Source organism: Mchenga conophoros, linkage group LG15 (genome assembly GCF_057382185.1).
Source record: "Mchenga conophoros isolate Kocher_MC1m ecotype Shallow Benthic linkage group LG15, M_conophoros_male_GT1.1, whole genome shotgun sequence".
Classification (NCBI taxonomy): domain Eukaryota; kingdom Metazoa; phylum Chordata; class Actinopteri; order Cichliformes; family Cichlidae; genus Mchenga; species Mchenga conophoros.
The window spans coordinates 27,333,735-27,361,228 of record NC_140540.1 but is presented as its reverse complement, the minus strand read 5'-3'; the positions used below and the strand labels follow the sequence as shown (position 1 = coordinate 27,361,228).

Sequence of the window (27,494 nt, the reverse complement as noted above, 5' to 3'; positions counted from 1 at the left end):
AATTTCTCATTTTGATTCTTGTTATGATGTTTTAAAGTAACTGGATTAACACGCATGTCATGTCCCCGTTTTAAATTTAGAAATCCAGATTTTCCACCTGAAGAGGTAACATCAGTAACAGGTCAAATTTGGACTTTGTGAGGGAGCAACCGGACGTTTGGCTGCAATGGCATTTTCTCTGTGTCAGGATCCATTTTAGCTTCAATAAAAATATTTAAAGGACTCAACAAAGAGACAAACGGAAAAAGACAAAAAGGTTAAATAAAAAAATTTAATCTGCATCTTTTGTGCAAAGTCACATTGAAACTGTGCAAAGCTTCAAAATAAACCGATCGATGGGAGGAAGAGCTCATCATCATCATCCTCACGGGGTAAAACTTTTTCCCAATGAAGAGCTTTAAATCCAGAGCTGACCCTCTGCTGATCTCTGCTGAGCAGCATTGATCAATTTATTGGTTGTTTATTGGCTCTGATACAGAGAGAAACTTCTTGAAGCCAGAGGATCATCTCCGGCTCTGCTGAAACGAACGTGTCTGTTTTCACTTGTTTGTTTGAAGCTGTTCTGCACCCACAGCTCTGAGCTGATCATTATTATTGATCTGTGATTTAAAGGTTTGACGTCGGCTGTAAAATTACTGAAATGCTGTATAAACTAGGATCTTTGAAAACATGAAGGAGCCTGAAATGTTCTAAAGTTTAAATTCTCCATTTTAAAAAACACTCGCCCCAGAGTAGCACCAACAGCTGTTCAGCAAGTCTGGCCAATCAGAGATGAGCTGATGCGCAACCGAGCCACAATAAGAGTCTCCCAGCTGAGCCTCAGATGTCTTCGGAGGAATCAGGGTTGGGTTCGGGCGAGCCTCTTCAGATGGGTCTCGGGTGTTCAGCAGAGTGACATGCGTTTGCGGTACTGCTCCACCAGAGGAACGAGGCAGCGTGGTGAGCCGGCCTGCAGCATGAATGGGTGCTCCAGCAGGTCGGCGGCGCTGCTCCTCTGCAGCGTGTCACGGGTCAACATGCAGCCCAGGAAGTCCTTCAACACGGGAGACACCTGGAGACAAACACAGTGACATCATCAACGACTGTCAGGATGAATGATTACATCATCATCAAATGCTACAACTAATCTGGGCCCACGACCCACAACCAGCATATTAGCATTTTAGTAACTGATGTTCAGAAAAAATCTGATTTTGTGTTTTCAGATTTAACTTACATGAGAACAAAGATGTGACAGATAAAATTTAGAAGGACCCTTATATGTATGTCTGTTGGTCCTCAAAGCATGTTCAGGTCTCGGGTCCTCACTCCATATAAAAATAAAACTAAGTGTGTGTGTGTGTCTGACCCGCTGGACGTTCTTGACACTTGGCACTGCTTCGTCTCGCAGCTTCTTCATTGCAGTGATGGGCGTGTCACTGAAATACGGTGGCTCTCCATCAACCATCTCCACCACCATGATTCCCAGAGACCAGATGTCCACCTGAAAACAGGAAATGGTCAGACCTCAAAGGCATGCTTTTAATTTGTGCGTGTGAATGGGTGGATGACTGAATGTAGTGTAAAGCGCTTTGGGGTCCATAGGGACTAAGTAAAGCGCTATACAAATACAGGCCATTTTTTTTTACCATTTTAATTTGAAATAAGACCTAGAAACGTAACTATTTGATGTTTTTCTTAGTTTTCATGTGAAACTGTGATTGGTTACTGAGAACTGTGAATATCAGTTACTGTAAATATAAATGTGATATTTGTTTAACCTTGTTCAAACTGAGGTTTGGACTTTTGTTTAACTCTAAGACTTATCCTAAGACTTGTCCAGCTTTTTTCCACCGGTTTAATCGACTCATTAAATTATTTGGCAGGAACATCCTTCATGTGCTGTCTTTACCTCGGTGCCATATGGCATTTTGGCGATCACCTCAGGAGCCATCCAGTATGGGGTCCCGACCAGAGACTTTCTCTTTGGGACTTCTTTGCTGATCTGAGCGCAGAAACCAAAGTCGGACAGTTTGATCTGCAGCAGGATCCAAGAAGGAATTTCATAGATTTACTAACAGAAAACCTCTGAGAATCCTTTTCCAGCTGTTTGTGTGACCGATGCTCAGCAGTATTTCAGTCATATCTGACTGAGGCTTGATTAGTCACTGTTATCAGGATCTGAATACTTTATTAATCCCAGAGGAAATGATGTGGTCACAGTTTCTCCAAGACAGCAAGGACATAACTAACAAGTTAAAGGTCATGAAATAATGCAAAATATTGTATTACCAAATAGCTCTAATATACACAAAATTAAATATAGACAGAGTTCAAGTTGAGGTGTCCCTCATACTGGCGGTTATTTTCTCTGCAGAGGGTGTGCAGGTATTGGACTGTGTGCGGTGCTTTAGATGGAGGAGTTGTACAGAGATATCCACAGGCAGGAATGATGTCCTGTGTCGTTCAGTGGTGCATTATGGGTAAACTCAAGTCTCTCACTGAGGATGCTACTGTGACTGGCCAGTGCATTATGGAGTGGCTGGGAGGTGCTTTCCAGGACTGTCCTTTAAGTGGACATGAAACACCACATGTATAATGTACACCACTGAGCCCTGCTCTCATACATTGCCAAATGTAACTTTATCTGTGAAGCTGAATTTAAGGTATACATGTTTAACTTTAGAATGTGTTTAGCGCCATCTTCTGTCAGTACAGAATATGATGTCACTAGGTTGGTTGCAGCTAATAGACTCACATTAGTTTATGTTAGCTAACTAGTGACAGAACTGATAACTCAGAGGAAAATAAGGACACTGAAACTAAAAATCAGTCAGCAGCAGTTTTGTGCTGACGTCAGCTGATTGCACAGCGCGGTACACCTGTCTAGAAGAGGAAACGAGACGAGTGTCGGATTCCAGATTGTCCGTCTGGTAACTTAAACAGGTTCTCCTCCACCCTGTCCTTATTAATAAAGTGTTCTGCAACCTCTGACAACCAACAAGTGGATTTCCTATTTCATTGCAGCTAGCCAAACAACAAAGAACCGCTGACTGCTGATAACACAGAGAGTGAAAGTGGACAGTATATCATTGTTTTTACCATAAACTCATTGTTGAAGCCAGGGGCTGCACAAAAATAACCCTTAGACTCTGAACATGTTCCAAAAAATTTTAACTTCCAGCTTGAATCCAGCTTCACAGTTACATCAGGGACAGTTGACATCAGGGCTTCATGATTTAGACTGGCTTTTATAATATAATGTTTCATGGCCATTTTAACTTGGATAACACATTTTATTGGCCTTGCAGATCAGTTTATTGAGTTTGTTGGCATTTGAGTTTTGACTAACTAATAACATAAATAATCTGGAAAAAAGATGCCTGATCCTCGTTATCAGCAGAAGTTGTTTTCCTTACTGTAAAGTAGTACTGGCAGTCATACAAACTCTAATGGAAACGATTAGAAACCTCTTATCAATCAGACAAAGACAGACATATATTGGTACATGTCTATCTTTGAGATTATAAATGGTCTTTAATTATTTTAGTATTTTTTAGTATTTATAATTTATAAAATTTTTAATATTTTAGAAATAAAAACTCACAAACACTCAGCTTTGCCTAACTGTAATGTCAAACTTTAAAAAGATAGAGATGGTCGTCATTAGGCATTTTTGGGTTTAGGGTACTCATTATGTGATAAACACAAGTTTGTGTGAATTCTCTGTATCTGTTGATAATCCAGGTTTAATTTTTAAGAAGTTCTGTAAATGTCAAAGATGTGTCACAAAGAAGAAGAAGGGTGTTACCTTCCCGTCCAGGGTGAGCAGGATGGAGTCGCTCTTGATGTCTCGGTGGATCACACCCTGAGAGTGCAGGTAAGACAGCGCCCGCAGGACCCCCTCACAGACTGTCGCTATCTGCTCCTCGTTCAACCTGAACCACGCAGAAACATCATCGTAAATGGCCTGTATTTGTATAGCGCTTTACTTAGTCCCTAAGGACCCCAAAGCGCTTTACACTACATTCAGTCATCCACACACTGGTGATGGCAAGCTACATTGTTGCCACAGCTGCCCTGGGGTGCACTGACAGAGGCGAGGCTGCCGGACACTGGCGCCACCAGGCCCTCTGACCACCACCAGTAGGTGGGAACGGGTGAAGTGTCTTGCCCAAGGACACAACGACCAAGACTGTCGAAGCCGGGGCTCGAACCAGCAACCTTATGATTACAAGACGAACTGCCAACTCTTGAGCCACGATCGCCCCATGAACACAGAGAACATCTCCCAGACGACACACCTGAGAGACTTCCAGCTCACCTGGTCTCACTGACGATGTGGGTTAGAGCGCCACCTTGCAGGTACTCCATGATGACCCACAGCTCATCCTCCACTAGAGCGCTACGGTACATTTCCACCACATTCTGGTGCCGGTAGTCCCTCATGATCACCACCTGAGACATATGAAATGAAGATCAGTCAAACTGCAAACAGGTAGATCTTCACCCACCTCACCACACCTGTACCTCATTAAAGAGCAGCTCTCGCCGTTGCTGCTTCCTGAGGTCCATCATCTTCACAGCCACCTGTCTCCCGCTGTACTTTTCCCGGGCGATGCAAACCACGCCTGTGGACCCCTCTCCAATCTTCACAAAGTTCTCCAAAGTCATCCTCGGGTCGCCAGGGTCCACCACCATCTGTAGTGCCTCCTTGAACTGCTCATGGGTCACCTTTGGAGGACCGCCATCGGACCCCGCCTGCTGGTTGGAGGCGACTGCGTGACCTGGGGAGCCGGTTGGGGGAGAGTGGGGCTGGGAGGGGCTGTCCTCAGTTGTTAAGTTTGGAGATTTGATAGGAGCATTAAAGGCAGAGGATGGGCGAGGCAGCCTCTGAAATACAGCTCTACCTGTGATGATGGGACTGCTGGTGCTGTTAGGAGGAGGCAGGAGGCGGGAGGAGGGTGAGGCCAGCTGATGGAGAAAAAGAAGAGACACTGAGTTAAAGCTTCAGGTGTTTCCCCTTTTTATGCTACTCTGTGCTAGCGGTTTCTTCCTGTTCAGGTCAGGCTATGCTAGCTATTTACATTTCTATAGTCTGTATTTATCCTAAGCTAATATATCTGCATTTTGTATCGAGCCATTTCCTATACTTGTTCTAATCAGATGTGTTGATGTTAGTTTGTGTAGCTTCACATGGTTTGGTCTGTCCTCAGCAGACTCATTCTAATGAATTTGTTAAAATGGTGGAAGTGATCCAAACACTGAGTTTCACCTGGAGGTCGTAGGACGAATGCGGTCTTCTTGAATTTTCTCTGGATGAGAACAGCAGGTCAGGCAGGTGACCCACAGCTGGTCTTAGCCTCACCTGGTGCCTATTGGTCTCCACAGTGTAGGAAGCTGTCCTATTTCTTAGTTCCGCCCCCTCACTGCGGGCGTACAGTCCACTTGGTTCACCTGTCCTCTGAGGTTTGTCTAGTTTAAGGGGTGTGGTTTCAGACGAGGAATCCACCTGGCAGGTAGACTTGGCTCTCTGCAGGGCCCCATTCAGTTTGGGGCTGCTGCTGTCGCTGCGCACCTGTCGTATCCGGTCCTGCCAGTAGGTAGAGCTCCCACCACTTTTCACACTGCCGCCGCGGTGACCTAGCTCCTCGTACTGGTACGACTCGTCCTCGGCCAGTTCTCCCAGCCGGCCCATCGATCGGGCACGTTTCCGTGCCGACGGACTGCTCCGGCGCAGAGAGTTGGAACTGCTGACCGACATACGAGTCAACTCAGAGATCACATGACTGATGTAGTCTCCATGGCCGATGAAGCTGCCACGAACGATGGTCTGCAGAAGAAACCAAAACAAATCAAAGTAACTCCAACGGCTCAGAGCACCACCACACTGCTGCACTACCCTTATAGACTTCCTCACAGGACCACACGTCCTCTCTTAGCAGCAAATCATCTGCTTTCCCTGATCCACAAAGACTCAGTGAAGCTCCTCCTGACCTTCTCCATCGACCCTCTCAGAGCAAACATCACATGTGCAGAGCTCTTCCTCAGCATGAATGCACACTGCTGCTTGTTCACCTATCGATTTAACCTTGGACACCTCGTTCCTGTGTCTTCATGGTATCATCGGCTTCATCCCTCTGTACTGCACATCACCATGTTCTCAGACCCGGTAGATTTGTTCTTCATTTTCATCATCCTCTCACCACCCACCGCCCTCTCCTAGACCTCCCCATACCTGCACAGGTGCGTCATTTGCCTGCCTTTGATTCCTCCTTTCTAATCCTCCGCACTTCCTGAGGTCCTCACTAACTGTCCATCTGTCCTTCTCTCTCTCATTTTCTACATTGATCAGCTCAGAGTCCTTCTTCAGCTAATCCAAAATGCTGCAGCAAGAGTCCTGACAGGGACTAGAAAGAGAGAGCATATTTCTCCTGTTTTGGCTTCCCTTCATTGGCTTCCTGTTAAATCCAGAATTGAATTCAAAATCCTGCTCCTCACATACAAGGTCTTAAATAATCAGGCCCCATCTTATCTTAATGACCTTGTAGTACCATATCACCCTATTAGAGCGCTCCGCTCTCGCTCTGCAGGCCTACTTGTTGTTCCTAGAGTATTTAAAAGTAGAATGGGAGGGAGAGCCTTCAGTTTTCAGGCCCCTCTTCTGTGGAACCAGCTTCCAGTTTGGATTCGGGAGACAGACACTATCTCTACTTTTAAGATTAGGCTTAAAACTTTCCTTTTTTCTAAAGCATATAGTTAGGGCTGGACCAGGTGACCCTGAATCCTCCCTTTGTTATGCTGCAATAGATGTAGGCTGCCGGGGGATTCCCATGATGCATTGAGTTTTTCCTTTCCAGTCACCTTTCTCACTCACTATGTATTAATAGACCTCTCTGCATTGAATCATATCTGTTATTAACCTCTGTCTCTCTTCCACAGCATGTCTTTATCCTGTCTTCCTTCTCTCACCCCAACCGGTCGCAGCAGATGGCCGCCCCTCCCTGAGCCTGGTTCTGCCGGAGGTTTCTTCCTGTTAAAAGGGAGTTTTTCCTTCCCACTGTCGCCAAAGTGCTTGCTCATAGGGGGTCATATGATTGTTGGGTTTTTCTCTGTATCTATGAAGCGCCTTGAGGCGACTTTTGTTGTGATTTGGCGCTATATAAATAAAATTGAATTGAATTGAATTGAATTGAATTCTTCCATTTTCTCGTCGCAGTGTCTTCAATCGTTAGCACATTTCTGCTCTTACTCACTCTGTCTTCCTTACATACAGCTCACTATAAGCCCATTCTTTTTTCTCTTTGCTGTACATCTGCCTACTTCCTTCATCTCTCTGACTGTCCCCCTTTTACTTTGCTAATATCTTCTTTTGAATACCTTCTGTACTTCCTTATTCCATCACCTAGTCTCCTCATCCTCTTTCCTCAGTCCAGATACACAAACACCTTCTTGGTACTCTCACATCATCCGAAACTCTCTTGGTAGTAGGACAGGGAACTCATCCCTGAACTCTGAGCACTATACTACAGCTACTAGTACTGCTGCTGCTGCTGCCACTACTACTACTGCGTCTACTAGTACAAATATTAATGATAATAATAAAAATGATAATAATAATAATAATGATAATAATAATAATAATAATAATACCATGACCCTTAAATCTGTAAGATATCTGAGGTGATCTCCAGAAGAAAAACAAATAAAAATTATTGTTTGGATACATAAAAAAGAATGATTTCAACCAAAATCATCTGCTGAAGCATTTTTCAACTTTTCATATCATTATTATTATTATTATTATTATTACTAGTAGCAGTAGTAGTATTTTTGGTTTGAAAATATGAAATGCCATTTAAAATCAATGTTTAATAATCAACTAAATAAATAGATGAGAAAGTGATGTTGTGAGCCTGCCCTTTAAGCCAGCGGTCTCCAACCTGTTTTGAGCCACGGACCAGTTTATGCCTGACAATATTTTCACGGACCGGCCTTTAAGGTGTCGCGGATAAATACAACAAAATAAAACTAGTACCGGTACAGAAAAAAAGACGATTTATTCATAACACACGTGAAAAGACCCAGGAAAACCGAGTTAACGATAAAAACGATGACAAAATAACGCTGAAAACCGATAAAAACCCTGAAAACCATACATTTCAGACCTGAGCCTCAACTCTCGCGGCCCGGTACCACACGACTCACGGACCGGTACCAGTCCGAGGCCCGGGGGTTGGGGACCACTGCTTTAAGCGATCGTGGTTCAAGAGTTGGGAGTTCGCCTTGTAATCGGAAGGTTGCCGGTTCGAGCCCCAGCTTGGACAGTCTCAGTCGTTGTGTCCTTGGGCAAGACACTTCACCCGTTTCCTACTGTTGGTGGTCAGAGTGCCTGGTGGCGCCAGTGTTCGGCAGCCTGTGTCAGTGCGCCCCAGGGTGGCTGTGACTGCAATGTAGCTTGCCATCACCAGTGTGTGAATGTGTGCGTGAATGGGTGGATGACAGGTTGTGTAAAGCGCTTTGGGGTCCTTAGGGACTAGAAAAGCGCTATACAAATACAGGCCATTTACCATTTAAACCTTTTAAAATGGGTGAGTACACAGTTGCTCACCTGTTTATGTATTGATGTTTTCATGTATGCATCAGCATCATTTTAACAAGAAGTTTTACCTACCAGAGAACAAAAACAATGACTGACGATGTCATGTTTACATTAGCTTTACTGGTTTACCAGGTGAGCTTAGCGTGAACTGCGGGTGATACAGGTATATAATACATGAGTACTCGCTGATGAACTACAGCTACAATATTAAAGAAGAAAAAACTCCAAGTACTCCAGAGTTTTGAGTTGGTACTAATCAAATTGAACTAAAGATTAAACACCTTGTTTCAGACTGCTGCTGCAGACAGAAGGAATGAGGAAGTTTATTCTGGGATTTAGAGTTTGTGTTTGTGGTGCAGCTGAAAGATTCAGATTCCTTTGTTTTAAATGCCGTCGGCTGTCAGCCATATGGCATATAGTCTCCTGCTCATCCCACTGAGCTAAACCGGTGCCCGAGGAAGTATTGATACAGTAAAGACGTTTTTACATGGTGATCCATGACGAGGAAGCAGAGTCACTGTGAAGGACCCGACTCTAGGAAAGTTCCTGAAGGTACTTCAGATTGGTTCTGATCTATGCAGAAAGCTGTGATTGTCGTTAATGTCGCTGTTCATCAATAAATCAGCTTCTTCATCAGCTTTCTGATGTTCAATGAGACGCACCGCTTGGACCAGCGCACGCAAATACGCAATCAATACATTCGACTGATCCGTCATCATGCTGGCGTTGGTACCTGATCATCAGACACAGGTCCATTACATTTACAGCAGCCTTGAGAGATTATTGAAATGATCCATCCCACCTTTTTGGGTCCTAGTTCAACATTGGTGATCCTGGAGGGGTCCACCAGGGGGCGTGGCCTCTTCAGCGTGTCGATGACGCTCTGCCACTGCGGCGGCAGCCCCACGTAGCATCCCGAGGTGACATCAAACGACGTGTGGACGCGGTGCTGGAAGTCCTGTGGCGCCGAGATCTCCAGCCTGTGCTTCTTCTTCCTGCGTTGGAACATCAGCACGGAGGCGTAGAGGCAGAGGCACAAGCCGGGTAGTGAGAGCTGAGGGAAACAACAACAACAATACTGGCAATCAGACGGCGACATGATGGACGTCTTGCAAACATTCACACTCAGGGAGTCAGAGCACTGACAGCACCTCTTCCTGCTCAGGTGAGTTACCTGAGCAGAGTCACATGACCTCACCCTCCCTCTCAGAAACCGACCAAACAGCCCAGGTGACAATCTCACCTGGCTGCATGAGTAAAAGGGCGCTGACCTGAAACTGACTCTGAGTCACTCTGCAGCTTCGATTTGCTGAAACTTTATTCAGAACAACAAAAACTGACATTTTCTGATGTGCTCATGGCACTGGCCACCAGCTCGGAGCTGTGATTATCGGCTCAACCTGTGTTTTTAAATCAGGCTTTGTTGTTCAGAATGAATCCAGTGCTCCTGTAACCGTTACTAAACACAGCATGCTTTTATTTTGGTGGGCAACTGTTCCAGGCTTAAATGTTCAGCACATGCTAGTAAGAAAAACCTGAACTAAAGCTTTACATTTACCATCCATCTGAACTTCACATTCAAAACAATTGCTTTTAAGTCTGCTCCCATGACTCTGTATACATTCACCAGCCACGGCACTGGGTTCATACGATCGTTATTAGTGCATATGCATCGTCAACCATCATGGTATTTAGGCATGATCAACACAACCTGCTGGCATTCACACTGAGCATCAGAATGATGAAGAAAGGTGACCTAAGTCACTTTGAATATAGCGTAGTTCTTTCAGAATCCACCAACCTGCTGGGATTTTCCCACCAACCATCTCTGAGTTTACAGAGAAGGTCTGGAACAGAGAAAACAGGTCACATAACCACTCGTTACAATCAAGGACTGCAGAATAGCATCTCTGAACCTTGAAGCAGATGGGCTACAGCAGCAGAAGACCACACCAGGTGCCTGTTGAGCTTGTAAATCTGAACCATGAAGAGTCAAAGCAGCTCTGAAGGAAAAAGGAGCTCCAACCAGTTAAGTAGAAAGCTGTACCTAATAAAGTGGGGGGCGCCCGTGGCTCAGGGGGTTGGGAAGCGTATCTGTAACCAGAAGGTCACCGGTTCGATCCCCGGGCTCTCTGTCCTGGTCATTGTGTCCTTGGGCAAGACACTTTACCCTACTGGTGTTGGCCAGAGGGGCCGATGGCGCGATATGGCAGCCTCACTTCTGTCAGTCTGCCCCAGGGCAGCTGTGGCTACAACCGTAGCTTGCCTCCACCAGTGTGTGAATGCGAGAGTAAATGAATAGTGGCATTGTAAAGCGCTATATAAGTCCAATCCATTATTATTATTATTATTATTATTAAAGTGGTTGGTTGACTGTAATTTATAATCTAAAAGTGAAAAAAAAAAGCCAGAGTTATAGCCTGGGAGGTTAGGGTTGTGCTTTTGTTTTACACGAAACTATGCTGTCTGTGTCATCAGAACGTTGGTGTTGATGTGACTCAGCTTTCAGGTTAATCCAACATTAATCTGGATTCTTGTGTCACTGCAATCTGATCCGTGGATTAGTTCCTGCATGCCAAGGTTATGATCATTAACTACAACCAAAACATGTTTCCTGTGAACCAAAATAGATGTTTTGACATCAGTCGCTGGCCAGCTGCCAGCTCTATGCTCATTAGGCAGTCATGTGTGTTTTGCCACATCACCTGGTGAGGCAGCAGAAACCATACCTGCACATTCAGACAGTCCTAATGTCCTTCTGTGCCTGAGACATAATCATCTTATAGAAAAGTCTCTGTATGTTTGTCCACTGGAACATTTTACAATCAAGTTACTGAATAAAAAAAAGATTTTATGGTTTTTAGTATTTAGTACTGGTTTTCAATCCCAAGCTCAAATTTACTGAACATAAAGATTTTACGAGAATTAAAAGCAGTCACACAAGCATCCTCCTGTAGCCCAGCTCGGAAAAGAAGGAAAATAGAAATCCTGTTTGGCGACATCATTATCATATCTTAAGACGATGTGATCTAATGTGAGAGTTTCAGAGTTTAGGTTGAAATATAAATGAAGGACGACCCGTTTCAACAAAACAAAACAAAATATGAAATGGTATTCGGCACTGAACGCCTAGCCAAAAGGACAATTTGTCAATATCAGGAAGTACTGATGAAGTACTGGGGAAGTACTGATGAAGTACTGGTGAAACTCAGATTCCCACTTGGCTCTGGTTCAGGTGTTTTTATTCCAAAACCTGATCTGATCTTCTGAGATGTTCATCCAGATGAATGACCTCTACAACTTGATAACTAAAAAGACTAATGAACGAATTAACTTAATGGATAGAAATTCCGGTGCAGTAAATTAATGGAGGTGAAGGTGGAGACTTTGGTGACTTCAGGATGTCTGTTCTGCTACAGGCTAACACCTCGAGCTCATTATGGGACAGTTTACATTTCAGTGTGAAGATGCTGGAATGAAAATCAGCATCTCCAACTCAGTGGCCACGGAAAAGGTGGAGTGCCCTCTGCGGGATGGGTGATGGATGTATGGATTGATGGATAGATGGGTGGACGGATTGGCTGGTGGGTGGTGTAATGATAGTTGCTATTGTTGAAGCTACCCACAGGGGGCGCTCTGGAATCAATAAGATATACAGAATAGAAGAAGAAGTGATCGTTGTAGAAAGAATAATAAACAGCTAGCTGAAGCTAGCACCAGGAGCAATTCTTGATGTTTTATTCATAGAGGAATAAGAACATTACATGGTACCAGGAGACGGGTTAAGAATAAGAAGCAACGCAACAAGATGGATGCAATAAAACCGCCAAGTCCGTTGAAACTGACTGGAAACGTGGATGCAAGTTGGAGGACTTTCAAACAGCAGTTCAAACTGTATATTGCAGCTGTCGGAGTGGATCAACGGGCAGATGAAAGGAAAATAGCCATGCTGCTCACCATCGCCGGCACAGAAGCAATAGAGGTCTTCAACACTTTTGTGTTTGCTCAGCCCGAGGACAAAGATAACTTTGATGAAGTCATGAAGAAATTTGACGAGCACTGTCTGTCAAAGAAAAATGAAACATACGAGAGATACGTCTTTCGCTCACGCTTACAGCATCAGGGTGAGTCATTTGATACTTTTCTCAAAGACCTCAAGATCAAAGCTCAGTCCTGCAATTTTGGTGATCTCAGAGACTCTATGATACGAGATCAAATAGTGTTTGGAACTAATGAGAAGAAGCTCCGAGAGAAACTGTTGAGAGAAACAGAACTAATGCTGGAAAGTGCTATAAAGATAAGTCAAGCCAGTGAGCTAGCACGACAACATGTACTGACGTTTAGAGAGCCTGTTCAAGGAGCAGCGCAACAAGAAAATGAGGCAGTGAATGCAGTGTCAATTAAAAGAAAGCCATGGAGTAAATTCAAAAACAACGACAACAGAAACAAAACGTGTGACAATGAAATGTTCACTTGCAAGAGATGTGGAGAGAAACACAGACCAAAACAATGTCCCGCATATGGAAAAAAATGTGCAAAATGTAAAGGACAAAACCATTATGCAAAAATGTCTCTCTCCAAAAACAAGGGACAAAAAATACACACTGTGCAGGAAGACACAGTGATGATCTAAGTGAAACATTTTTCATTAAGATGGTGTCACATGAAGAAGATGTCAATGCACAGTCTTCAAGACATAACACTGGCCAAAGTGTTAGTTCAGTCACAGATGATAAATGGACTGCTCCACTGTTAGTCAATGGGACATTGGTAACATTTAAAATTGACACAGGGGCCAAAGCTAACTTGATCAACGAGAAGGATTTCAAGGCACTGACTGAGAAGCCTAGAAGATTTACAGAGAAAGTCACACCGCTGAGGGCCTACAATAACCAGCCAATACAAACAAAAGGAGGATGCAGACTTAAAGTGACAGCTAAAGGCAAACAGCATAACATTTTGTTCACCATCGTGCCTGATGGACACGAGTCACTTTTAGGAGATAAAACATCTGAGGACTTGGGACTAGTAAAGAGGATCTATCAGATTAATACTGACACCATGAAAGAAGCCAAACAAGGGAAAAGAGTGGAACACCAAGGGCATGAAGGAAGTTCAGACATTATCAGTAAATTTCCTTCAGTCTTCAAAGGACATGGAACATTGCCTTACACCTACAAAATCCAGCTCAAGGATGATGCCGTGCCTGTGGTGCATGCCCCAAGGAGAGCGCCTGCTCCATTACAGACAAGTTTGAAAAAAGAGCTTGAAAGAATGACTCAAATGGGTGTCATTGAACGAGTGGAAGAGCCCACAGACTGCGTGAACTCTATCACTTGTGTCAAGAAAAAGAATACAGGTGCCTTAAGAGTCTGCCTTGATCCTAAAGATCTAAATGAAAATATTAAAAGAGAGCATTATCAGATCCCTAAGAGAGAGGAAATAATGAGTGAAATGGCAGGAGCTAAGTTTTTTAGCAAACTGGATGCATCACATGGATTTTGGCAGCTGAGGCTAGACCCAGAAAGCAGCAGGTACACTACCTTTAACACGCCATTTGGGTGTTACTGTTTCTTGAGGCTCCCATTTGGAATTAAATCAGCACCAGAGATCTTCCACAGGGCAATGGAGTCCCTGATCGAAGGGCTGGAAGGCACCAGAGTCTACATAGATGACCTCGTAGTCTGGGGAAATACAAGGCAACAACATGATGAAAGGCTGGAGAAACTTTTGTGGAGAGTTAACAAGAATGGACTTAAACTGAATAGAGACAAGTGCCTCTTTGGTGTTTCAGAGATGACCTTCTTGGGAGATAAGGTTACAAGTGAAGGGGTGGAACCTGATCAGTCAAAGGTACAAGCCATATTGGATATGCCAGCACCCACTGACAAAAAAGGTGTCTTGCGAGCAATGGGAATGATCAACTTTCTGGGTAAGTTCATTCCTAATCTTACCTCCAAGACAGCATGCCTAAGGGAGCTGCTACAGGACACCAAAGTGTTTGAGTGGACGGCCCGGCATGAGAAAGAGTGGAAAAAATTGAAGGAAACTGTAACTACAGAGCCGGTCCTGACATTCATCAAAGCCTCAAAAGATGGCTTAGGAGCAGTTCTGCTCCAAAGGAACAAAGACAAGTGGCAACCTGTAGCATATGCGTCCAGATCAGTGACAGAAACTGAACAACGCTATGCTCAAATTGAAAAAGAGACTTTGGGCTTAGTGTTTGGGTGTGGAAAATTTCACAGCTATGTATATGGATTACCAACCTTTACAGCAGAGACTGATCACAAACCTCTCATCTCGATCAGAAAAAAGAACCTCAACGACATGTCACCCAGAATTCAGCGCATGATGATGGTGTTGCAGCGCTATGATTTTGAGCTGATCTACACGCCTGGGAAATATATCGTACTCGCGGATGCTTTATCCCGAGCGCCAGCACCAAGTGGTGACAGGTTAGTCAGCACTACAGCCGAGGAGGCTGAAACACATGTAAACATGGTAACTGCCTCACTCCCAGCATCAGATGTCATGTTGCAGCAAATTGTACAGGAGACGACAAAAGATTCAGTGCTGCAGAAAGTATCCCACCTTATACAGAATGGGTGGTCAAAAGGAGTCTGTCCAGGGTTCTACTCTGTGCGAGCTGATTTATGCATGGCTAATGGACTGGTGCTGAGACAAAACCAGATTGTCATTCCTCAATCCATGCGGAAGGACATGCTTCAGCGTATCCATGAAGGACATCTTGGAGTGGAGAAATGTAAAAGGAGAGCGAGAGAAGCAGTTTACTGGCCAGGCATCAACAGGGATATTGAGGAGATGATACAGAAATGTGAAACATGTCTCAAACATCACTATAAACAAACAAAAGAGCCAATACTGGCAGCAGATCTACCCACTGCACCATGGCAAAAGGTAGGCACGGACTTATTTCATCTGGATGGCAAGGACTATGTTTTGGTGATTGACTACTATTCTAATTATCCAGAAGTGGCACAGCTTTCCAGTACATCAGCACAGTCAGTCATCACACACATGAAGGGCTTTTTTGCCAGACATGGAATTCCACAGTGTGTCATCAGTGACAATGGTCCACAATATGACTGTAGAGAATTTAGTGACTTTGCAAAACAATATGGATTTCAACATATCACCTCTAGTCCCTTGTATCCCCAAGTGAATGGACAGGCAGAAAAAGGAGTCCAAATAGTAAAGAGATTGTTCAAAAAAGCAAGAGACAGTAAGACCGACCCTTACCTGGCTCTGCTAAGCTACAGAGCTTCATCCCTGGAGTGTGGGGCATCACCTGCTGAGCTACTCATGCATCGCAAGCTCCGCACCACACTTCCACACATTTCCAAGGAAAATGACAATGCACATGACAACAAGCTGACTGACAAAAGGATGAAACTCAAGCACAGACAGAAAAGGAACTATGACAAAACTGCAAGGCGTCTGGAACCGCTTCAGGAAAGAGATGTTGTGAGGATTGCAGGTCCAGATTTCTGGGACAAAAAAGCAACAGTTCTCAGCGAAGTAGGGCCCAGATCGTTTGCTGTTCAGACAGAGAATGGACAAGTGTTAAGAAGAAACCGGAGAAGTCTGTTAAAGACACAGGATGTTAAACATCAGGACACAGAGACTGGAACTGAACAACGAGGTGCTAACCCTGTTGAGCACCACAGTGAGCCTCCTTCACCTTCCCCAATGTCTGAGATACTGAGAAGGTCTACCAGACCTAAGAAACCTACAGAGAGGCTCATAGAACAAGTGTGAACTGTTGTGGTAAAGAATTGTTAAAAAATACTAATAATAATAAATCACAGGTAAATAACGGATAATAATTCATTTAGAATAGTAATTGTTCACACTTAATTGAGACCTGCTGAGTTATGTGTTATTGACTGTTCAAGTTGTCAAAGGTGAAGAGTTCTAATGTGCTTGAGGGCTGTATGGGATTCATTTGGTTCATTCTGGAAGATGTAAGGTATACATTTGGATTTATTTTGTTTGACTTGTGCTACAACTTTTGGTTATAAAAAAAAAAAGAACACTACTGAATGTAGTTTGTTGCACAATTTATAACATGTTGAATGTTAGACAAGAATGTTCAGATGTTACAGAGTAACAGTTCTCTTTGTAATTGTGCTTATTATAACACTGTTTGGAAAGGGGATGTAATGATAGTTGCTATGGTTGAAGCTACCCACAGGGGGCGCTCTGGAATCAATAAGATATACAGAATAGAAGAAGAAGTGATCGTTGTAGAAAGAATAATAAACAGCTAGCTGAAGCTAGCACCAGGAGCAATTCTTGATGTTTTATTCATAGAGGAATAAGAACATTACAGGTGGATAGATGGGTGGGTGGTGAATGGATGGATGGGTAGGTGGCTGGGTGGATGGATAGATGGATTGGTCGGTGGGTGGATAGGTGGATGGGTGGAATGGGTGGATTGGTTGGTGGGTGGATGGATGGGTGGATGAATGGATGGATGATGATGGATGGGTGGATGGATGGATGGATTGGTTGATGGGTGGATGATGATGGATGAATGGAGCATGAAAACTGTTAAAAACGAAAATAAAATTAAACAATCCGGTTGTTCAGTGATGACGCGACGAATCCTACTTCCGGGTCTAAAGTAGTCTGCGTTTAATATGGCTTTTGTGTTGTTAACATGATTAATGTTATGTATTTTCTTCTATTTGATCTCAAAAAGCTCCTACAACAGTCAGTGATCACTGTTGACCTCCCTCGGCTTTTATTACCACTAATCGTTTATTTAAGCTCAGTTTTTAAAACCTTAGGATGTAACTACAGCCCAGCCCATGCAGCAGTATATGAATGACTAACCTCGTATTGTGGATGGATTATCTCAGTTTTTCTCCTGGCTGAAGTTTGGTCCTTTTACAGCATCCTGCCATGCGATTACATTTGTTCCTGACCACCGAGAACACTCACGTTAACTTTTATCGAGTGGAAAAAAAGTTAGCTTGTTTATATTATGCTAACATAGCTGTGTCGCTAGCGGTCACGTAGCACACCATTATACACCAGCTAGCCCAACTTCAGTAACCCTACAAACGTCACTGCTGTTTAGTTTTCTGTCTTCATTTATGTTGGAAGTGATAGCAGAGCTGTACGTTTTAATTTGTTTCCAAAACCCCGCAGTCAGGACATGCTATATTGTATTTAGATAGAAGCTAGCGAGCTAACTCCCTGCTAACTTCTAACTCCGTTAAATGTCATAAATTCCGTTTTCATGGATGCCTGGATGTTAAACTCAATTGTTACACCTGGTAGAGCAGAACGCTGATCATTTTATTAAAGATGAAAGACTTTAGACAGTTTTTCAACTCTCAGTAATGCCATAGTGATCGTTTGATATATGGACCTGCAGCGGAGTTTAGACCCAGACACGGCTAGTGACGTCAGACTGAACAACCGGATAAGAATTTAAATGAAATGAGCTGTGGGAAGTGAAATTCAACAGTGACCTTGGTTACAGCGGAGCATGGGCACGTATTAAACCTCTCACAGTGATGACGGCCAGCTGAAAGTCAGAGCAGCAGCAGTTTTATTAACTTTGTTTATTTTTGGTAGTTCTGTTTTCCTGGTTAGTGTGTGTTTATTGTAGATTTGGTTCTTAGACTGTTGTGGTTTTAAGTTTTTTAAATTTTACTTGTAATTCTATTTATGTGTCATGGATGTAAACGCCCAACTGGGGACAAGGATTCATACTCAGTGTTTAACCGTGTTAAATTGCATCATCATTATTAAACAACAGCAATAATAATACACTCTGCTGCTATAAAAATTATTTTATGTCACGTTTGTTTTCATTGATGCATTCTTTTGCATTTGTGTTAATAAAGTTTGAATTGAAGAATAAGCAGGGTGTGTGTGCAGCCTTCATCATACCTGGATGAACAACTGAAACGTGTCACCAGTTTCATCTTCATCACACATCACACCAGTGAGGACCGAGCACAGTGTCCCCAAATGGTCTGAAAGCAAAGCGCTACACACACACACACACACACACACACACACACACACACATACACACCTGTCTCACCTGTGTGTGAGTTGGTGTCTCTCCACCTCAGGTAAAACCGGGTCTGGTCTGCTGCTGATCAGATGACTCCACCTAAGCCTAAAGGGAACAAGAGAGATGATGAGGCACAGAGCCTGCTCCTCTTCTTCATCAAATATCATCATCATGGGGTGACCGTGGCTCAGGGGGTTGGGAAGCGTATCTGTAACCGGAAGGTCGCCGGTTCGATCCCCGGGCTCTCTATCCTGGTTGTTGTGTCCTTGGGCAAGACACTTTACCCTGCTGCCTACTGGTGTTGGCCAGAGGGGCCGATGGCGTGATATGGCAGCCTCGCTTCTGTCAGTCTGCCCCAGGGCAGCTGTGGCTACAACTGTAGTTTGCCTCCACCAGTGTATGAATGTGAGAGTGAATGAATAGTGGCATTGTAAAGCGCTTTGGGTGCCTTGAAAAGCGCTATATAAATCCAATCCATTATCATTTATTCTCCTCCTCTGACTGACCGGATGAGATTGCTCCACATCCTCCTCCGCACCCTCTCAGCAAACAGGAGGAGGAGGAGCTGTTAATCAGCTTTCACCTTCCAGCTGTTTATGTTTCAGGCAAGGGGTGGAGCCAATGGTTGACCCAGTACATACACAGACAGGCCTTACCAACCTGTACAGGTGGCTTAGTAGAGTATTTAAAAGTATAATGGGAGGGAGATCCTTCAGTTTTCAGGCCCCTGTTCTGTGGAACCAGCTTCCAGTTTGGATACAGGAGACAGACACTATCTCTACTTTTAAGATTAGGCTTCAAACTTTCCTTTTTGCTAAAGCATATAGTTAGGGCTGGACCAGGTGACCCTGAATCCTCCCTTAGTTATCCTGCAATAGGTGTAGGCTGCGGGGGGATTTCCATGATGCACTGGATGTTTCTTCTTAACTCACTATGTGTTTATAGACCTCTCTGCACTGAATCATACTTGTTATTAATCTCTGGCTCTCTTCCACAGCATGTCTTTGTCCTGTTCCCCGTCCGTCTCTGAGCCTGGTTCTGCCGGAAGTTTCTTCCTGTTAAAAGGGATTTTTTCTTTCCCACTGTCGGCAAAGTGCTTGCTCATAGGGGGTGAGCTCTCTGTATTATTGGTCTTTACCTTACAATATAAAGTACCCTGAGATTCTGTTGTTATGAATTTGTGATATATCAATAAAACTAACCCAGGGGCAGCATTTCACCTGTGTGTGTGTGTGTCTGTGTAGCTTGCAATTTAATTTAAACATTTCCATAGCAACAGAGCACTCCTCCAATCAGATGTTGTCACTGTATCAGGTTAGTGAACCAGCCTCCACCCAGCCTGGAGCTCAGCATTACTGAAGCATCCACAGAAGAAGTTTGTCCTCCAACATGTCTGGAGAACACTTCCTGAAGATGGCTCAGAGATACAGACACACTGTCTGCAGGTATAACGAAGGGAGGGGTGAATCCAGAGCTGTGTGGTCTGCGCCACATCGTAAGCAAAATACAAATGGAGAATATAAACTCCCTATTATTCCACTGTGGAGCTCTGTCATGACCCACCTGCCGTTCTCCCATAGGGGGTGCTCTTTCTGGAAGCTTTCATCCTGCGCTTGATGAAAGGGTTCAAAACAATCGATGTAATCCCATTCATAAAATGTAAATACCTCTCCGTGAATATTAACATTTTGATTTCTGCACCACCCCGAACAGCTGCTGCTTTTCCATGCGCGCGTTTAAAAAATCCTGGTGTCTTATGGGTAAAATCAGCTTCAGCTTTCAGCGGCATCTCTTCTTCCTTCACGAGTTTACCTCCAGTGAGAGTCAGCTGACTGTTTCCTGCTAAACTTTGGCCTCTTAAACTGTCCAGGATGTTTGAGCAGTTACCGTTTTACTGTTTCTGGGAATCCCCGTGACCTTTGAACCCTGTGATATTCTCTGTGTGCACACCTCAACGTGATTTGGAGGAAAACTCTTTTTTGCAGATGTGTGAACGAAGCTTTTGTTGGTGCTGGTCTGATTCCAGGTGTTTTTAGCAGCTGTGTTTTCAGGGTGTGGCTGGCTCGCTGACATACCTGAGGAAACTGTCTCTACATGACCAGACAGTTCCGCCACGGCTCCTCGTCTGACTGGAACTGCACTCATCCCCATGCACAGGCAGGCTTACCAGAGACAGTGCCCCCCAGTGGCTGCAGGAACAATGACAGATCACAGCAAGAAGTCAGGTGACCCAGTTACACATAGCCATGTAGGCATGTTCGAGCACAACTTTAATGCTACCGACTTCTTTAAAAAGTATAATTTGTATATGTTAATGTTCACAACTCATTTATGAAATTAAAATAAATAAAAATAAAAACAAACTAAAGAAAAATTATTAAAATGTTAAATTAAAAGTTTTACACATTTAAGAAAACATTTCAAATAAACTAAAACAATGAAATAAAATTTCTTTAAAACTTAAAAACTATAATTAAAAAAAACAAACAAATCATAAAAAGCTAAATTAAACTACACCGAAAATACAATAAAAATAATGTTATGTATATAAAATTGAATATAAAGAAAATAAAAAATTAATAAAAACAAAAATATAAAATTAACAGAAAAACCTTAATGAAAATAAAATGTAGCATACAAATTTATAAAAACAGTAATACAAAATTAAATATAAAACAAAGGCAAAATAAAGAAGATTAAATCTAAAGAGCACCATAAAAATGATGAGCTCAAACAAAACGATATAAACCTTTACCATTTGGAATGAAGGAAAGTTAAACTGCACTGACTATTGTACTGTGCAGAAGTCGACATGCCCCTCATTTCTTCATATTTTGCTTTTTTGGCTTCCTTGACGTTTTAGTGCTCATGAGCAAGAATCCTGCAGCCTTCTGAGTCTTTCAAAGTTTTTCTTTGGACTTTGGCTGCTTTTTCACTCATCTTCAGTCCTTGTACCTGACCATTTTCACAGAGTCTGCAGCCATCTGTGACACGGTGGAGGCTCTGTCATAGTTTCAGCTGCAGTTCAGTCAGTGGTGTTGGAGATCTTTGATAAACTGATGATCCATCATGCAGGAAAATCTGGAAACATCTGACTGACAGCAGTTTCCTGTTTCAGCATGGGAGTGATCAGAGCCGGACCTCACCATAACTGAAGCAGTGTGAGATCATTCTGACCGAGAACAAAAGGCAGAAACTTTCAAAGAAGAAGCCTGAGGAACTCTTCCTGAAGATCCTCACCAAGCTGACACGGAGCTGCAGGATGAAACGGCTCACAGCATAGATTCACTTTCAGGGTCATTAAAAACGTGAAACTCAGTTTCCACCTTATGAGCTGTATTTTTGCACTTGTTTCAATACTTTATAACCATCACTGCTCCCAACAAACACGGTAAGCTGCAGTGTTTCCAGTTTCTGTAAAGAGTCTGTTGCTGGTTTTGAACACTTTTTGGACATCTTTAAAAAATATCCTACTCAGCTTTTTTTAATAACTGTCATTATTTTCTTGTATTTTATTTTAGATTCTTTACTTTTATGTGGTCAGCATTGTGGCCTCACAGCAGCTTCATCCCACAGTCCAAACACATGCTGTTAGTGGGGTTAGGTTAACTGGTGACTCTAGATTGCCCACAGGCTTGAGTGGTTGTGTGTCTCCAAGTGTAAAAGCCTGGATATGGCAAAGTCTGCAGTGAAAGCAGGAGGAAAACACTGAGACATCAGTCTACGACACATCTCCACTGATTCACACCCACTCACCTCTGAAGCTCCTCAGCAACAACAGAGAGCAACCAAACACTATAGCTGTTAGCATGGTTGCCTCACAATATGAAGGTCCAGGTTCAAACCCCTCTGGCTTCTTGGTTAACTGATGGTTCTTCATTGGCCGTGTGTGTTAATGTGTTTTTTTAAGTCAGGGACACACGCAGGTGTTCCCAGGTCAGTTACACTTCCACACCGAACCACCATTCATGAAGATCAGTTTACCCCACCAGACACACACACACACAGTCAGGTGTGAGGCCAAACTTTAAACAGAATTTTTTTCTTTGCTACAACCAAACTCCATTCAAATATTGTCTGATTTAACATGTGTGTTCTGAGTCTTTAAAGCTGCATAAGGACTGAATAAAGACAAACCAGCAGACTGAGCCTCTGCAGAACCCCGAGTAACGTGAAGGTTGTTCTTAGGTAAAAGTTTTAGAGTGGAACCCTTTCAACCTGAACTGTCTCTGCAGAGTTATTCTTTCTGCAGGTTTCTTTGCAAGGTTCTATACAGAACACTTTTATATGAACGCAGGATCACTCAGAACCACAGGGGTTATAGTACCATGAGGAACCTTTGCGAGGGTTCTCCTCCTGTTTCTGTCTCATAAGAGTTCTACTAAGAACCTAAACCTGGATCATTTACAGAAATGGAATATTTATACATAATCAGACTGGTGATACCAACATGTTATTCACAGTTAAGGTAAAGGTCCTCATGCAAGCTTAAGAACCGGGTTCTGTAAAGAACTGTAGAACTTTAAAGCCACAGTGCTGGTATTTGACAGACGCCGTTATCTAGAAAGAGACAATGCGGCCTGTAGATAATCAGTTAATTTAACTCAAAACACACACATGCTCACCTGGCTGCGAAGTCCAGGTGAGTCGGTTCCTGCTGTTGTTCTCCTCCTTGGACTGACTCTCTCTCTCTGCTGCTCCTCTTCTTTCTCCTCCTACCCTGTCTTCCTCCCTCCCCCACCTCGCTCGTCCTTGTCTCAGCTGGTTTCAGGTGGAGGGGGAGGAGTTTGAGTCTTTCATATTCGAAGAAGCTTTATTGACACGAAACACAGCAGCAAAGTGAAAACATATCAGTTGATGTGTGAATAAAAGCAGAGCGCACAGATGAACACTGAGGTCATCCGACCGTCTCTGACTGCACAGGTGATCATGTGACTTCTTTTGGAAGAGAACCATCAAAAGTGGCTTTGAGACAGCAACGAGTCCATGAAAGCAGCAGAGGAGACAAAGGGGAGGCAAGGTCTGTGTCAGCATGCAGGCTGCAGCACGCATCGCCGTGCCCTGAGGCGGGGGAGGACGTGACTCAAACCGCCACACTCTGTTCACTCTGAACTCTGCTTCTCACACTTACACCGCTAAAGGAACCAGTTTGGGGTCCAGTAAAGCCAGTTCACTGTGCTTTTAACAAGATTTAATTCACACTGTGTGCCAACTACACCAGGGTTCGCCTTCTTAGTTCAACTCAGTCACATGACACCAAAATCACCTAGTGTACCTGCTGATTTGTTTTACAATAGTCTAATATTTTATTCTTTGTTAAACTAAGGTGAAGGGTGAGGGTCAAAGGTTAAAAACACCTGAGATCAATATATTCACAGTAGCATAACTTTTATTTTCCAAGGTTCAAAGAAATTCAAACTTCTGCAATCATCACGTCACGAAACGGTAGAAGCTCTTTTCACCGCATGCTCTTCGAAAATCTTTCTCTGACATGAAAGTTTGTGGAAGAAGACTCAGATGTGGGCGTCTCGTCTCCACTGGTCCGGTATGCGATCGCAGTTAACCCGGATTAACCAGAGAATGTGCTCCAGAAGGACACAGCGCCCTCTGATGGTCAAGGTTGATTTTGATTTCCATCGTTTTTGATAATGGAGCACAAACATGAGGCAGACAGTGGAAAATGACATAAAAAGCCTCTTTATTAAGTTAGAAATAAAATAGCAGGTAGATGGGTGGGCGGGAGGAGGAGTTAAAGTTTCAGCAGTAAAGAGCGGACAGCTCCGACAGGAGCGGCTGCCAGCATTCAGTAACAAATGGAAAAGCCTCCTCCACATTCGGGTGTATATATCACTGTAGTAAGCAGACAGCTGTACTTAAACTTCAGCTCAGGATTAAGATGAATCAAGCTTTAATCAACCTGTGTGAGCACCTGGCCTCATCTCCTCTGAAACGCTCCACCATCCAGCCTTCAGCGTCCTTCGAAAGCTTCATCCTGCTCTTAGTCAGTAAGGGATGGACACTTTCAGCCATGCCCACCATATCCACCTCGAAGGTACAGACAGGTGAGATGGTAGCACACTCACAAGCCCAGCAACGGAGGTGGGTTCTTTGCTGAGAAGACAGTTGTGTGTACCAGCTGTGGGGGTGCAGTCGGCTCCAGGAGACCCAGACTGACGGAGTCTTGAGCTGCACTACCCTGATCTCCTGCTGGAGCTCCAGGTCCACCAAAGATGACCAGTTCACTGGGAACACTGAGTTGGACACATGCAGGCCTCTGCAGGAGCAGTTAGGATTCATCAATGAGCACACACAATTTTCTTTCATTCATCACTATGTCATTGACTACCTTCTTTTTCATTTCAGCTGCAATGTGATCCAGTATATTTGCACATGAGTTATTAGAGTGCAAAACTCTGCCCATCTTGACACCATTTAAGACTTGCAACTGGACATCTATTGGCATGTCTGTAAAGGGACGCCCATGCTTGCCAATCTTATAAGCTGTTCTAAACACATTGCAAGTTGAAGCGTAGTCAGCCTTTCTCATATCTTCAATGTGTTTTTGCATTGTATTTTGTGTTGCCTTCTCTTTTATTTCAACTGCTTTCTTGTGATAAATTGAGTCTCTGTGCTCTTTTATTTTCTTTCGTAGTGAGTTTTGTTGTGCAGCCTTGTCCCTTCCAAAAGACGAGATTAAGCACCCACTCCACTCCTGCGACACTCTCTGCCCTTGCTGCATGTCCACGCGAGCACAAACTTGACTACACACACTACAACCCAACTTTTGATTTCTGCTGATCAGCCACTTGTAATTTGTGGAGAAATACCGGACTTGTGCTTGGGACCAACATTCTGGCCACTCATGCTCGCTAACGCGGCTGTTGTCATCGGTAGAAATGGTGTCATTCTCGTCCTCGTCGTCGCAAAAAGTGCCGTCGTCCGCGGCTGCGGCACTAGTGCAGCTTTCATTAGCTTGCGTCTGACCTGCAGCGATATCATTCTGGCTTGGTGGGGTGTCAGCCAGCGAGTCTTCTGATTCTGACCTTGTTCTTTTACTACTCAGAGTCTGAAGCCAGGAGAGCATATTAAGTGTTCATTGTTTTTGTATTTTAACCGAGCAGCTGTTTACGCGTTTTACACACACTCTCCGGACCACGTTGAGTTGTTGACATGACAACGGCAAAAGCGACGCATGCGCTTTTCACTTGTAAAAGACATTGGTGTATGGCTAATGTAGTCTATGCTCTCGATGGGACGAATTAGGAAGCGTGCTTGTGAAGGGCGCTCTGAAAAGCGGCAGCGCAGCCAAACGATTATAACAGATGTGCAAATGAGAGTACCGGTACGCTAAAAGCACGTTCTGGGCGCATGGAGAGGTGGCGGTACTCTCAAGAGCTATATTTAGAAGTGGCGGTACTGAGTACCGGCGCGTACCGGCCCACTTAAAGCACTGTGCCAGAGCACATTTTGAACAACACCATGGGAATTTCGGATTTTACACAGATGGTTGGATGTTACACTCTGGAAATGGAAGGAAGGTGAGTGTTATTAATTGATCGACATGGTGCAGTTTTCCACCGATAGGAAAGAGGTGGCTTTTCTTCCCCCCCTTTCTTTAATGTTTTCGTACTGTCCTTAGAGAAAACACACACAATGTAACTTCAACTGCTCTGTTGGGAGCGGGGCTCGATGGTGAACCTTAGGCCGCTCTGGTGGGGGGTTTATAGGGGACAAAAAGGGATTGGGCTGGGGAGTAGATCCAAGTCCAGCATTGACCCACTCCATCATCTCCTCAGTGAAATTCAGGTGCAGGGAGGAGGGAGTAAAGGAGTGGGAGGAGGGTGATGACCTGTCAGGGGTTTGGGGGGCTGGGGAAGGTCGTGGTCTCTGGTCCTGGTCGTTGGTATTGTTGAGAGCGTTGGAGACAAATAAGGACCCCTCTTCTTGCCTCTGAAGGCTCTCCTTTTTGAGGCTCTTTCCAGGTGGGGGCAGATGAAGCTCCTCCTCAAGCTTTGTTTGTTCCTCCCTATGAGATAGCTCCTCATTTATCTTAGCCTTGGCACCAAGCACAGATGGATGACATATGGAGTAAAACAAGTTGAAACAGCTGCATGCCTGACTTGTTAAAATTAAATCCATTTTGTTTAAACAAATGCCTTCGTTCCCAAAAAAAAATATTAAAATTGTTGATAAAATGCACTGAGTGGTCAGCACATGGTGATATAAGCAATTTATTTAGTGCAAACAACTTGCTGAATCTCTCCTCTCCTGACGGGCGGTACAGGTCCACTGATGAATACAGCTTCATTCAGAGAATTTACTGCATTTAATAATCCAGTAAAGTCCCGTTTTAGAACCTCTGACTGTTGTTTGGACACATCATTTGACCCTGTATGCAGAACAATGTTAGTCACAGTTGGATATTCATCTGCAATTTGCAGGTACTCAGAATGTGTGATATAACAGGTATAACAGAAACAATATGGGGCCCAGTACAAAACCTGGTGGCACACCATAGCTGAGAGAAGAGGACAAGGACCTATGACTAGAAACGGCCACAGAAAAGTATCGTTGATGTAGAATGCAAAGCAGACCCAGATACACAGAACCAGCATTTCAGCCTATGGAGCAAACTATGGTGGTTGACAGTATCAAAAGGTCAGCTCCAACATCAGCAGAACCAAACACTCTCCTGCATCACTGCCGCTGGAGAACAAAGAGCAATTTCAGTAAAATGAGTCGAGTACACTGTCATTATCCAAGACAGATCTAAGCTGCATAGCCACAACCTTTTCTAATATCTCAATAACTACTGATCATTTTGGTCTCTAATTGCTAAGAAAGGTCAAGTTTGGG

The 27,494-nt window shown here is 43.8% G+C and overlaps 1 protein-coding gene and 2 pseudogenes across 2 annotated transcripts; all 3 read right to left on the bottom strand.

The window, feature by feature from the left end:
• Positions 1–251: 251 nt before the first annotated feature.
• On the bottom strand, positions 252–23,399 carry pak6b (p21 protein (Cdc42/Rac)-activated kinase 6b). Of its 2 annotated transcripts, none has more exons than XM_085247992.1 (11): positions 23,264–23,399; positions 20,714–20,827; positions 18,657–18,743; positions 9,384–9,635; positions 5,255–5,812; positions 4,510–4,953; positions 4,304–4,437; positions 3,791–3,917; positions 1,892–2,017; positions 1,349–1,483; positions 252–1,051 (listed from the first exon to the last, which is right to left on the bottom strand). In XM_085247992.1, exons 4-11 carry the CDS (start codon positions 9,588–9,590, stop codon positions 884–886), a joined length of 1,899 nt encoding a protein of 632 aa, XP_085104118.1. In that variant the 5' UTR covers positions 9,591–9,635; positions 18,657–18,743; positions 20,714–20,827; positions 23,264–23,399; the 3' UTR covers positions 252–883. The 2 variants fall into 2 exon arrangements, with proteins under 2 accessions (XP_085104118.1, XP_085104117.1); XM_085247991.1 differs by having other exon boundaries at positions 18,666–18,743.
• Positions 23,400–24,924: 1,525 nt separating this feature from the next.
• On the bottom strand, positions 24,925–26,119 carry LOC146558537 (E3 SUMO-protein ligase KIAA1586-like; annotated as a pseudogene).
• Positions 26,120–26,273: 154 nt separating this feature from the next.
• LOC146558536 (uncharacterized) lies at positions 26,274–27,154 on the bottom strand (annotated as a pseudogene).
• Positions 27,155–27,494: the final 340 nt, after the last annotated feature.